We start from the raw sequence: 15,061 nt of genomic DNA on the forward strand, positions 1-15,061 counted from the left end.
AGCGGCAGCCTGTCTATGAACTTAATTTAAAGTGTAGGTTTACATCGTGCTTTGTTTCCGAAGTAGCAGAACTCATGAATATGGTTGTATATGTCACTCGCTCGCTTCTTATTGTTTCGCTGCCTTCTCAATTATATAATGCATGTTTTCTTGAGCGCTTTTTTGAGGTCTTCCTGGTTTTCTATGTACTGCGTGATTACGTGGGAGGCGTGATGATGTCACACGAAACTCCCCCACGGCGTTGAAGCTCATCTCCATTACAGTAAATGGAGAAAAACTGCTTCCAGTTATGACCATTACGCGTAGAATTTCGATATAAAACCTGCCCAACTTTTGTAAGGAAGCTGTAAGGAATGAACCTGCCAAATTTCAGCCTTCCACCCACACGGGAAGTTGGAGAATTAGTGATGAGTCAGTGAGGGCTTTGCCTTTTATTAGTATAGATAGAGAGATGTGTTCGCTGACGTTATGATCGCCTTTTGGGGACAGTCGCGGTGGGTCTTGTGTAGACTGGTGAGACGTCCCGCCATTAATCGGCTGGGATGGCACTGTCAGTCCTCCACTCCTGTGCGTGTCTTCATAATCCGAGCTGAGGACCTCATAATCGATCGTGCAAAAGAAAGTGTGAATAGCCTTAATATTATTTTGCCGTGGTGTAGAAAAGGGGTCCGTGTTTGCACTTGTCTGGGCTATAGCGCAGGGGGAGGATGAAAAATTAAAAGTGCTCACTTTGACTTAAGGCAGAAGCGCAGTCAGCGCCTCAAAGGCCGGCACAGCTATGCACGCGCTGGCTGCTCGACTTTGCTGGGCAGGAGACCCAGTTTTGCAGACACGCTCATGATATCAAAAGTCTCAGCGCTCTTTGGAGGTCATTCATATATATATATATATAGCAAAATACCGCCTACAGCGGAGAAGTAGTGTGTTAAAGAAGTAATGAAAAGAAAAGGAAACATTTTAATAATAACGTAACATGATTGACATTGTCATGAGTGTTGCTGTCATATATATGCCTGCCTAAATAAGTCACCCTCGCTTTGCTCTTACTTTTTACCGTTCATTTAATCATGGCTAGTGGCGGAAAAATTATAAAATGGAAGGAGGATGGCTTTACCAAAACAATTATTGATGGCGAATCGATTATTCATAAAGCTTGAATTGGTGATCTGTTTTTCTGTGTTAACCTCATATTTTTTCATACTTCTTCTCAAACTAAGGTGGTGCGAGGGTAAAATGAATCGGGATCTGCTGATCAATGTAATCGTGTACCAGGAAATCATGCATTGACAAAAGCTCCCTTTGCTTGTAATGCAAAGTGTGATTAAATGCATTATTTTTAACGTTATGGAGCACATGCATCGAAGCTTCTCAGCTGTGCTTGTGCTAAGAAAAGGAAAGATTTTAAAAATAACGTAACACGATTGTCAATGTGACCTTTTGTAAGTAGTGCCTGGAGGATTCAGTGTGGAGAAACTCTAGAGACAGCGTGTGTATTAACTTGTGGATTTTTCTGTGAGTATTTGGTGGCAGTCTGACAAAGTTGCTTCGGAAGACGGCGTTAGCCGCGGAGCTCAGCTCAGAGCGAAATGAGATGAATGGGAGGGGAGATGATGACGTGACTCCCCCACCCGCCTTAACTGTCAATCCCCCACAAACACAGTCTCTCGGAATTTGCATAAGCACACCCCTTCACCTACAATTTTAACTTAGTTACAAAGTGATCAAAACTCGTTTATATCCCGCCCTCTCATTAAACTTGTATCCCGCATTACCTGTGGGCATGTGAAACGCCAGCGTAGCCTGTCTATGAACTTAATTTAAAGTTTAGGTTTACACCTTGCTTTCTTTCCGAGGTAGCAGCACTCATGAATATGGTAGTATATGTCACTCGCTCGCTTCTTATGGTTTCGCTGCCTTCTCAATTATATAATGCATGTTTTCTTAAGCGCTTTTGGAGGTCTTCCTGGTTTTCTACGCACTGCGTTGACAGTCAGTACACGTAATTACGTGGGAGGTGTGATGATGTCACACGAAACTCCGCCCCCCCACACAGTCTTTCCAGCTCAACTCCATTACAGTTAATGGAGAAAAAATACCTTCCAGTTATGACCATTAGGCGTAGAATTTCGAAATGAAACCTGCCCAACTTTTGTAAGTAAGCTGTAAGGAATGAGCCTGCCAAATTTCAGCCTTCTACCTACACGGGAAGTTGGAGAATGAATGAGTGAGTGAGTGAGTGAGGGCTTTGCCTTTTATTAGTATAGATAAGGAGCAATTAAAAACCGAGAATGCAGCTGTTTAAGACTTAAATAAGCAATAAGGGTTCAAAATCTTAATGAGGGAGATAACTAAAATGAAGCAGAAGTGTTTCTACAGCAATAAGTGCTTCTTCTTAAGCAACTGGGTTGGAACAAAAACCTGCAGCCACTGCGGCCCACCAGGAATGACTTTGCCCACCCCTGTATTAGAGTATTTGGGGAATATGAGGGTTGGGAAATTGGGATGCGTTATCAGGATGAAGAGCTGAAGGTCAATTAGTGAGAACAAAAGGAATCAAGACACCATTTGACATGGCCTGGCGGTTTAGTACTAAGAAAATGCACAGCGGTTCTGATGTTCAGAGCAAACCTTTTGAAGTAAATGTAACAAACACTGCATAGGCACAGCCTTTAAGCTTGCTAGAGGTGATTACACGTCAGGTTTTACTGCAAGTGCAATTTTATTAGCATTTGAAATGGGCTTAGCATACTTTAAATGCGTCTTCAATGAAGGAGGCAGAATTGTTGCCCATGTTTATCAACCAAAATAAATGTACTGTTCCTATCCATGAAAACATCTGATTTGGAAAACCAATCAGATTTCAAAATAATGATAAAATTAAAACTTTTTTTTTTATATAAACAAAAAGTGAAATGAAAATATACAGCTATCATACTCACAGGAATTCCCTGAAGTTGTGGTTTATCTAACAAATTGTGCAGCTCATTCTTGGATGCTTCAATCTTTTCTGGGTCTGCAGCATCCACCATGTAGCTGTAGCAAGGGAAGGAGAAAAATAAAAGATCTGATACAATACAAAAACAAATTGTGATGTTGTCCATGTGCTATATTTCCCCTTCAGTATTAGTATACTGCAAACCATTATACATTATAGAGAAGTAGTAATCTGCACATCAGACATCCACGAAACTCAATTTCACACCCAAGCCAATACCATAATAAAGATAAAGACTTTGTGAAGATAGAGTGCCAAATACTCACACAATAGCAGACACGCCACGGCAATATCGTTCCCACATGCTCCGGAATCGAGGCTGGCCACCAATGTCCCACAACTAGAGAATGAAGGAAGAAAGATCAACTTGGGCAGGGAGCAGCAAAATGTCTTCCAAGGCTTGAAATCTTTACTGTATCTTTCATTTTTAAAACACAAATACAATTTAACATAAAATAACTTCTGTAATGAAAAACTTCCTAAAATAAATAAAACATTCACATTTTAAGTATCTGTCATTTCTAATAAGTGCATTGGATTTAAATATTACAGAAAAATGAAATGTTCATTTACAGTGTAAAATAATGGTGAAATACTAAAGCAGACCTTTCACCTTCCTATCTTACTCAAGAGGTCACATAATGAACTTTACCAAGACACACTACAGTTAAAGGTAGAAAAACAATGCAGTTTCTGAAATTTGACAATTAAACATTAAGCATTAAAAGGGCAAAACAAAGTGTGTCCATGCCCTTTACGTACTTGGCTTGTTTTAGGTAAAAGTTCAAACACTAAAACAGCTATTTTTTTTTCTATGAATAGCCTGCGAATCTCCAGAGAGAGTCTCCAGTCCAATAAATGTAATAATTTGGGCTAGATATACCAGAAATATAGCAGAAAGGACTTCAACTGGTAATATACAAGTGTTATTTAAAACATCTTGAACCTGAAATTGAAATTGGGATCTACAGTTCTGATTTAGTTGTCAGTGATTAGTTAGTATATACTAAAAACACAAGTTTCTGATGTTTACTATTTACAGTGTATATTTCTTGTTTAAGAATCAAGTTGATATGGATACAGAAAACTGCAAAAATCAAGTATCACACTATAAGTGAAGATCCAAAGCTAAAAAAATATCCACCATTCGGACTATCTTTTGTTGCAGTTTTTTTTATCAATTTTTCTCTTCCGTCCACGTCCAGGGAGATTAGCTACAGTGCCATGTGTTGTGAACTTCTTGATTATGTTGCGCACAGTGGACAAAGGAACATGAAGATCTCAGGAGATGGACTTGTAGCCTTGAGATTGTTGATATATGTACCCTTGCTTAGTCAATGTATACCAGGAACAGTCTCCTATATGCAGCATAGCTAAGAGATGGGCTGCAGAATTTGAGCTTTCCAGGAAGTCTCTTGCAGTTGACGATAGGTCTGATCAGCCATCAAAATTTGATGAGAGAAGAAAATAATGTCTTTGGGAAGTAAATCATAGTTGGGAAATTGAAAAGCAAAGGAGGGATGCGAGATATCAGACACTATAGTGATTAGTTATGGGCCAGTTAAATACATTTTATTATATATGAGCAATACCTGTGCATGTTAAGTACCCAGAATTTTAACTTTTGAAAAAAAGCATCATGACATGTAATGTTCCATGAAGAAGCTCAAGCTGATAAATTCAGAAAATTAAGAATCATTTCATAACTAGTAATGAAACTTAAAAACATAACTATGATCCGGAGTCCAAACAAAAATTAAAACAAGGGAAACAGGAAGGCTGTGAAACACTAAAGGAACACAAGGTCTAACCATTGTAGGCAAGAAAAAAAATATTTTATAATATGCAGCTACAGACCATATTGATTACATGTTTCAAAATAGGTCACGTAACTATCAATAATAAACTTATTTGCTTTAATATTTAAGACATTGGAGCTGGAAAAAAAGCAGTGAGAGTCTAGCCATGTAGCATATACTTCTGCTTCGTGATGATAAACCACACAGCATAGGTTCTGAATGTTTCTTTGTGAAACTGTGGATTCAAAAAGGTGCCAATCCACCCTTTTAACCAACACTGATCAAGAAGACTATTACCTGTTCATGAATCTAGGGAGTTACCACTGTAGGTTGTGCTATACCAAAACAAAGTCATCAAATCACACACTGAAAAGTGGTTGCACTCTTAAAATGTTTTATATGCGTCTCTGTGAATGTTATAATAAGTGTATTGTATTCATAGGGATAATGTTAAAAAATAAAACTTGCTTGGTTTTACTTGAGGTTCTCTTAAACTAAATTTTAACTTATTTCCCAGGTACCGTAGTTGGTAGGAATTTCTTAGTGTTAAATAATTTTTAAAATAAATGGTAAGGTATAGTTTTCAAGTGGTGGTAATATTTAAATAGAAACCAAAGTAAAGTGATAGGAAAAAAGGCAAATGAATAATTTTTTTTTTAATTACAAATAAAGATTTCTGGATCTTAAAGACATCAAGATTTAAAAGTGTTACTTTGTAAACACTTATCTGTGCAAAGTTTTGTATTTTGGAAATTTCTTCCCAGGTTTGTATGAGGTTATTTTTCCTTGGTATCCCAGTTTTCATCCTAAATCCCAAATATGTGTATTTTAAGTTAGATGCTGATTGTCAACTGGTTTTAGTGCTGATGTGTGTGATGGTCTGGTATCCCATTTTGGTTTGGTTTCTGCATTGTGCTGAATGTTGCCATGACAGGCTTCAGTTACCTGTCATCCTGTGTGAAACTGAGTGAGTTTAACATAACATTTTCAAACAATCTTAATTATTGAAAAGGCAATTTTTATAATTAAGATAAATTATCGTATTGGAAGTGCTTTCCTTATGTTGAAGTACGTCAACTGACTGGAGTATTCTTGGCTAACTCTGCTCCAAGCTAGGGCCTCACCAAATTCTTTGACTTGACCAACTGACAATTCTCACGCACCTTGATGGTAACATTGCCCTTGGTTATCTTCCTCATGTTGAATCCAACAGTAGGGATCATATCTTCACTGAACTGACCAGACTACAAAGAAAAAAGAAGAAAATTAACAGTAGATTTTAATTAAATAAATAGGTTGCACTATGCAAACAAACACTGCAAAACTACTTTATAAGGTCACAACCAATAGCATGCTAAGGAACAGACAACACGATTTCAAGCTTTTGGCAATTAGGAACCTGCTCACAGACATTGAAAACCAGTGGTAGGGGCTTAAAGTAGCTTTGCTCTTTTGATCCAATGCATCAAAAACCAGGCCCCATATGAAGAAACAGACACAAAAAGAGATACATTTTGTGCCGTATGTTGTTTTTCATAACTTTCAAGATGTTTCTCAAATACCAGCCTAATAACAGTCACAGTTTTCTTCTCATTACACTAACACAAACAATACACTATGACAGAATCTCTAATGCCAAGGTCCTACACTATTCCCAGGACAGGCCAAGGTTGCAGATTTCTATTCAAGAAAGTAAATAATGTTATCAGTTCATTTTACTTACAAATGGCCACAGAAACATTAAAGAAAATTGTGTAACTAAACCAAAAACGTACAGTCCAATCATCTTCATTTTACAATTTAAATTAGGATTATACAGTGGCCGAAATTATCGGCACCCCTGGAATTTTCCAAGAAAATGCACCATTTCTCCCAGAAAATTGTTGCAATTACAAATGTTTTGGTATACACATGTTTAGTTCCTTCCAGTGCATTGGAACAACAAAAAAAACACAGAAAAAAAGCCAAATCTGACATAATTTCACACACAACTCAAAAAACGGGCTGGACAAAATTATTGGCACCCTCAACTTAATATTTAGTTGCATAACCCTTTGGAAAAAAATAACTGAAATCAAGCACTTCCTATAACTGTCAACAAGCTTGTTACACCTCTCAACTGGAATTTCCGACCACTCTTCTTTTGCAAACTGCTCAAGGTCTCTCAGATTTGAAGGGCGCCTTCTCCCAACAGCAATTTTAAGATCTCTCCATAAGTGTTCAATCGGATTTAGATCCGGACTCATTGCTGGCCACTTCAGAACTCTCCAGTGCTTTTGTCTGACGCAGACCCAGCTTTCTGACACTGGGCCCTACATTGCACCCCAATATCTTTTGGTGGTCTTCAGATTTCATGATGCCTTGCACACAGTCAAGGCATCCAGTGCCAGAGGCAGCAAAGCATCTTAGAACCTCCACCATGTTTGACTGTAGGTACTGTGTTCTTTTCTTCGTAGGCCTCATTCCGTTTTCTGTAAACAGTAGTACCAAAAAGCTTTACCTTGGTCTCATCTGTCCACAAGACGTTCACCCAGAAGGATTTCGGCTTCCTCAAGTACATTTTGGCAAACTCCAGTCTGGCTTTTTTATGTTTCTGTGTCAGCAGTGGGGTCCTCCTGGCTCTCCTGCCATAACATTTCATTTCGTTTAGATGTCGATGGATAGTTCGAGCTGACACTGTTGCACCCTGAGTCTGCAAAACAGCTTGAGTATTTTTTGATTGGGGCTGTATATCCACCATTCGGACTATCTTTTGTTGCAGTTTTTTTTATCAATTTTTCTCTTCCGTCCACGTCCAGGGAGATTAGCTACAGTGCCATGTGTTGTGAACTTCTTGATTATGTTGCGCACAGTGGACAAAGGAACATGAAGATCTCAGGAGATGGACTTGTAGCCTTGAGATTGTTGATACTGTTGTTCTCAAGTCCTCAGACAATTCTCTGCTCTTCTTTCTGTTCTTCATGCTTAGTGTGGCACACTCAGACACACAACAGAAAGGTTGAGTCAACTTTTCTCCATTTTAACTGGCTTCAGGTGTGATTGCTATATTGCCAGCACCAGTTTCTTGCCACAGGTGAGTTCCATCGAGCATCATGTGCTTGAAATAAAATGATTTACCCACAATTTTGAAAAGGCGCCAATAATTTTGTCCAGCCTACTTTTGGAGTTCTATGTGACATTATGTCAGATTTGGCTTTTTTTTCTCTGTTATTTTGTGTTGTTCCAATGCACATAAAGGAAATAAACATGTGTATACCAAAACATTTGTAACTGCAACAGTTTTCTTGGAGAAATGGTGCATTTTCTAGGAAAATTCCAGGGGTGCCGATAATTTCGGCCATGACTGTACACATACTATATAGAAATTAGCATTGACACTGTACTACACAGAGATCATGCAACAGGTTATTAAAAGAAACAACCACAAGTGTTTTCTTGTCTCTGATATGTTTCCTTTTAATCTGATTAAAGCAACAATTCAAAACCAAAATTAAACTTGTGTTGAGGAGACTACTGTTTGAATAATAAGGCACTACCAAGATGATTAATGCGTTTCCACCCATAATACCCTCAACATGGTGGACACAAGAAGAAACTCAGTAAATTAATATTGCATGCATTACTAAAAGATATCCATGAAAGAAAAAAACACATCCATGACAGTGGAACGTGAGCTGTGGTAAAGTTAAGCAGGCTGCATGCCCAGTTTTTTTTTTTTTTATAATAATAATTCTTTGCATTTATATACTTAAACATACAGTGCTGCTTTAAAATTTGTAAACACTGATTGTAACAAGTGTCACATGTATAAAATGAAAACTAGATTCTACCTTGCTTAAAGGGTTTAATATTATCAAATTCCATACATTGCCTTATAGTAGTACACCAGCAAAATACCCGCGCTTCGCAGCGGAGAAGTAGTGTGTTAAAGAAGCAATGAAAAAGAAAAGGAAACACAGTGACAGTGATGCTGTCATATATATATATATATATATATATATATATATATATATATATATATATATATATATATATATATATATATATATATATATATATATATACACACACACACATACACAGTGGTGTGAAAAACTATTTGCCCCCTTCCTGATTTTTTTATTCTTTTGCATGTTTGTCACACAAAATGTTACTGATCATCAAACACATTTAACCATTAGTCAAATATAACACAAGTAAACACAAAATGCAGTTTTTAATTGATGGTTGTTATTATTTAGGAAGAAAAAAAATCCAAACCTACATGGCCCTGTGTGAAAAAGTAATTGCCCCCTTGTTAAAAAATAACCTAACTGTGGTGTATCACACCTGAGTTCAATTTCCGTAGCCACCCCCAGGCCTGATGACTGCCACACCTGTTTCAATCAAGAAATCACTTAAATAGGAGCTGCCTGACACAGAGAAGTAGACCAAAAGCACCTCAAAAGCTAGACATCATGCCAAGATTCAAAGAAATTCAGGAACAAATGAGAACAGAAGTAATTGAGATCTATCAGTCTGGTAAAGGTTATAAAGCCATTTCAAAAGCTTTGGGACTCCAGCGAACCACAGTGAGAGCCATTATCCACAAATACCAAAAACATGGAACAGTGGGGAACATTCCCAGGAGTGGCCGGCCGACCAAAATTACCCCAAGAGCGCAGAGACGACTCATCCAAAAGGTCACAAAAGACCCCAGGACAACGTCTAAAGAACTGCAGGCCTCACTTGCCTCAATTAAGGTCAGTGTTCACGACTCCACCATAAGAAAGAGACTGGGCAAAAATGGCCTGCATGGCAGATTTCCAAGACGCAAACCACTGTTAAGCAAAAAGAACATTAGGGCTCGTCTCAATTTTGCTAAGAAACATCTTAATGATTGCCAAGACTTTTGGGAAAAATACCTTGTGGACTGATGAGACAAAAGTTGAACTTTTTGGAAGGCAAATGTCCCGATACATCTGGCGTAAAAGGAACACAGCATTTCAGAAAAAGAACATAATACCAACAGTAAAATATGGTGGTGGTAGTGTCATGGTCTGTGGTTGTTTTGCTGCTTCAGGACCTGGAAGGCTTGCTGTGATAGATGGAACCATGAATTCCACTGTCTACCAAAAAATCCTGAAGGAGCATGTCCGGCCATCTGTTTGTCAACTCAAGCTGAAGCGATCTTGGGTGCTGCAACAGGACAATGACCCAAAACTCACCAGCAAATCCACCTCTGAATGGCTGAAGAAAAACAAAATGAAGACTTTGGAGTGGTCTAGTCAAATTCCTGACCTGAATCCAATTGAGATGCTATGGCATGACCTAAAAAAGGCAGTTCATGCTAGAAAACCCTCAAATAAAGCTGAATTACAACAATTCTGCAAAGATGAGTGAGACAAAATTCCTCCAGAGCGCTGTAAAAGACTCATTGCAAGTTATCGCAAACGCTTGATTGCAGTTATTAGGTTCAGGGGGCAATTACTTTTTCACACAGGGCCATGTAGAGGTTTAGGTTTTTTTTTCTCCCTAAATAATAAAAACCATCATTTAAAAACTGCATTTTGTGTTTACTTGTGTTATATTTGACCAATGGTTAAATGTGTTTGATGATCAGAAACATTTTATGTGACAAACATGCAAAAGAATAAGAAATCAGGAAGGGGCCAAATAGTTTTTCACACCACTGTGTGTGTGTGTGTGTGTGTATGTGTATATATATATATATCTATCTATCTATCTACACATACATATATATATATATATATAAACATATATATATACACATACATATCTACACATATCTATCTCTCTCTCTCTCTACATATTATATATATATATATATATATATAGTCTTTGGGGTGCGAGCAACTGTTGCTGGGGGTGCCAGAATCCATGAAGGAAGAAAAATGAAAAACATTATTTGTACAAAATCTTCATTTATTTATCCATTCCTAAATAATTAAATGGGCAGGCTATTTCGTATCAGTGCAATACACTGCATGTTAAGAAAACGGATGACTCCCGCTCTTACGTGCAAGTCTGCGTGGATATTATGAACTATCGTTTCTGTTCAATTTCTATTTAAATTTTAAATAGAAGGAATTTTTATTTAGTCGACAGAATATTATTCCGGAATAAATCAACTCAAACCTTAAATAACTTATAATATTTTGCTCTCCATAAAAATATATCCTGTCTAAATTATACAAGTTAGAAATAAAGTAAACGTTAAAAGAACAAACATTCAAATTTCTTTACTGTTATGTAATTTTATATAAAAAATAAACTTAAATTTTAAATATCCCAAAAGATTTTGCTCTACATAAAAATATATCCTGTCAAAATTATACAAATTCAAATATGAACATGGTGCATAACAAAACCTGGAAATATAAATAAAATGTGTTCTTTTCAACAATAACAAATCAAATCATTCAGTTGTCTTTGCTTATATGTCATTTTATCAGAGCTGGAAGCCTGGCATCTTTTTTGGCAACAAGTTCATTTATGTTTGGTGTGAGGTTCTGTGTTGTGGAGATTCTCAGAATGGACTGCAGGTGCTCATTAGTGAGGAGACTCCTGTGTGCCGTTTTGTTAGTCTTCATCACCTCCATCTGAATCTGCACAGGTGCAGTTTCCACATCGACGGCAAATGGGTTGCGAAACAACTCAAAATTCTTTTTTTGTTCTTCAAAGTTTATCAGAAAGGTACGTATTTGGGAACACCGTAGTGCCGACTTGGTTCAACATTACTTGGCAACAGGGAAAGTGGGGCAAGTTGCACTGGTGCATTTGTGTCTCCCATAAAAGTTGCTTCACTTGAAATCACTTAAAACGTAAAAATGTCTGTTGAAGTGTCAGATTCTTCTTTAACTCTTCTGCTTTCTGTATCTTGTGCATTGCATTCAGGTCTTTCAGGTTATCTTGATGTTTTGTGTCATAGTGCCGTCTTAGATTAAATTCTGTAATTACAGCCACATTAGCTCCACAAATGAGACACACGGGTTCAGTAAACATATACTCAGCCTCCCATCGGTTTTTAAAGGCTCCATGTTCAGAATCACCTTTTCTCTTCGGCATCGTGTGGACTAGCTTCGCAATAACTTGCAGCATCACAAGCTAGACTTGATTAACGCGGTAAGTGTTCGGCAAGGCAGCTGAAGCGCTGCATTATGGGATCTGTAGTTTATTGTGTTACCAGCGCTTCATATCCCCGGGCCATTAATAACAATAATACAGTATATAAAATGATCTTGCGGGACGGATATAATTACACGCCGGGCCGGATGTGGCCTGCGGGACTTGAGTTTGACACATATGGACTAAATAGAACTTGAAAAGATATATTTTTTCAAATGTAATCGCGCAATTCAGATCGAGTTGACGCGCACTACAGTACATCGAGCCCGCGTGCTATTGTGGTTTTGTCTGCGTGCCTCAATAAGTTACCCTCCCCTCGCTCTTACTTTTTTACCGTTGATCTAATGAATACACCGAATATGGCTTTACCAAAACAATCATCGCGAATAAAGTATCCATTATTCATAAAGCTTCAACTGGTGATCGGTCTTTCGGCGTTAACCGCATATTTTTTCATACGTCTCAAACCAAGCAGATGCGAGGCTAAAATGAATCGGAAAGCGTGCGTACATACTCAGTGCATCCCCACTCGGGAATCGAACCTCGGACGCCGGCACTAGAGGCGAAGCCTCTACTATTGCGCCACGGCGTGTGGTTTGTCTATTTGAGAGTAGCAGTGTAATTCGGTTTTTGTTCAGCACTCTTTGGAACTGTTGCTTTTTGTCTGCGCACTGCGTCAGTTCAAGTGAGCCGCTGAATATGGTTTCATATGTCACTCACTCGCTTCTAATTGTTTCCCTGCCTTCTTAATTATATAATGCATGTTTTCTTCAGCGGTTTTTGGAGCTCTTCCTGGTTTTCTACGTACTTCGTGATTACGTGGGAGGCGTGATGATGTCACATGAAACTCCGCCCCCCGACTTTCGAGCTCAACTCCATTACAGTAAATGGAGAAAAATAGCTTCTAGTTATGACCATTATGCATAGAATTTAAAAATGAAACCTGCCCAACTTTTGTAAGGAAGCTGTAAGGAATGAACCTGCCAAATTTCAACCTTCTACCCACACGGGAAGTTGGAGAATTAGTGATGAGTCAGTCAGTCAGTCAGTCAGTGAGTGAGGGCTTTGCCTTTTATTAGTATAGATACACGACAAATACAAACATGAGAAACTGATGGAGGCAATATAAAAATAAATTAGTTCAAATAAAATAAACTAACCACATTATGTTTAGTCAACAAGGTAAGCATAACCAGATCCAAATTTAATCAGATATAATTTTATCAAACCAAACAGCCAATTACCAAGATGAAGGTTGAGGCATCTCTACTACATTAGGCTAAGAAACGGAGTCTTAAGTTATAAAAAATTAGTGGTGCAACATTATAACAAAGTGTAAAGAGATTTCAGAAATAATTTAAATGCTCTGTCTGGGTAGAATTACACAATCACCACAAAATGCTGTGGAACTTACTGTAAGTTAAGCTGTTGACAAATGATTGCAAAACCATAATGTCATTAATTAAATGTGTTTATTTATTTATTTAATGAGGCCACAGCACTAGCAAATATGCAGAAAGTCTGAAAAAGAACTGCTGATCAACATTTATCGATCTCCACTCCACAATTACACCTAAATGGTAAAATGGAAACTGAAGAAAAACATAGTTGATGATAAGCAGCCAAGGAAATACCCTTAGTTATATTAAGAGTGCAATTGGCATAACTTGACCCTCACTGTCAAACACGGTCACAATTTTAGGGCCATTTTATAAATTAAAGGCTCATCATCCATAGTGCGTGTCTGTGTGTGCATGTGTATTTATCTTTCAATTACGTATCTATTTATTTAAAGAGTTCTGAAAAAGCCACATTTCTCCTTCTGGACAAAAAAAAGTGCTATCTAAACTAATCTAATCAATGACAGAATTGTTGATTCAGAATGGAATCAAAATATTTTGGAACAGAACATCAGTCCTTCTGTCTGAAATGATGCAGAAAGTAAATGATTATAAATGTTACAAAAATCTGCAAAAAAAAAAAAAAAACAGTATGAAATTTGTCTTGGAGTGGTTGAACGTAAGTTTAACTGGTGATATTACATCGGCTCCAATTTAAGAGAGGATGGTTGTGTGCTCTCATCCAGAACTGGATCCTGTCCTGTGCCCAATGCTGCTGGGAAAAGCTAAAGCCCAAGGCAACACAGTAATTGGATTATGTAGGATAAAGAATGTATGGATTAAAATACATATGTGCCAAAAGTCAAAGCTCAACACAGTAAAAACGCTGTGTCAAGACCTGAAATGGGATGTTCACGCAAGGAAGTGAACAAATCTGAGGCAGATGAAACTGTCTTGTAAGGAAGTACATGATTCCTAAAAGCAGATGTGAGAAAATGGTTACTTAATGCAAGGACATGTTTTCTTGCTGTCAAAGCTGCTAAAGGATATGCCACAACTTACTGAACTTAAGGCTCACTCAGTTGTGCACAACAGTTAACTCTTAGTTAGCCTCTTTCTCCCCATATACAAATTTTGCACTTTCATTTGGAAGAATAATTACTGTTATAAAGACTGTGCTGTGAGGTGCCTATCACTCAAGCTGGTGATCCTCAGAAACTTGACTTCGGGTCTGCCAGATCTCTTCCTACCAGAGTTTCTTCCAGTTTCCAATTACAATTGGATTGTGTGGAACACCACTGTACTCAATGACACTTAACAACAAAAAAAAAAAAACAACACCTTTTCACAATTTTAGGTCATTTATTGCCTTTCAACTTATTACATTCCAAGAAAAACTGAGGTGTTCACTTTTCACTAATAGCGTGTGTGTGTATATATATATATATATATATATATACACACACACACACACACACACATACATACATACATACATATACACACATACACTGCACAGTTATCCATTTCCCTCAGCATTTTAAATGTATAAAATTTACACATTGACTCAGAGGCTGTCTTCTGAGGAGAATTCGATATAAGAAAAAACTAGAGCAGCCATTGATTTTTATTGTATTACTGTAGTCCAGTGTATTACCACCTGTGATGTTGCACATTTGGGATATTAATGAAGAACTGACCACATGACGCATTTCTTCATGTGAAGGTTTACGATCTTTGAGAGCAAAAATGAGAACACAGAGGAAGTCATAAAGTTTAAAGCAATTTATCTTACATTC

At 37.6% G+C, this 15,061-nt stretch overlaps 1 protein-coding gene across 1 annotated transcript in view; it reads right to left on the reverse strand.

Moving 5' to 3' along the window:
* The window catches only part of arl8a (ADP-ribosylation factor-like 8A), a 95,652-nt gene that overhangs the window by 71,563 nt on the left and 9,028 nt on the right, over nt 1-15,061 (reverse strand). Inside the window, exons 2-4 of the mRNA XM_039749243.1 lie at nt 5,958-6,038; nt 3,262-3,335; nt 2,940-3,033 (exon numbers count right to left, since the gene is read on the reverse strand). Of these exons, the coding sequence (XP_039605177.1) occupies nt 2,940-3,033; nt 3,262-3,335; nt 5,958-6,038 (249 nt within the window). The remainder of the gene's footprint in view (nt 1-2,939; nt 3,034-3,261; nt 3,336-5,957; nt 6,039-15,061) is intronic.

This window comes from Polypterus senegalus, chromosome 3 (genome assembly GCF_016835505.1).
Source record: "Polypterus senegalus isolate Bchr_013 chromosome 3, ASM1683550v1, whole genome shotgun sequence".
Lineage (NCBI taxonomy): Eukaryota > Metazoa > Chordata > Cladistia > Polypteriformes > Polypteridae > Polypterus > Polypterus senegalus.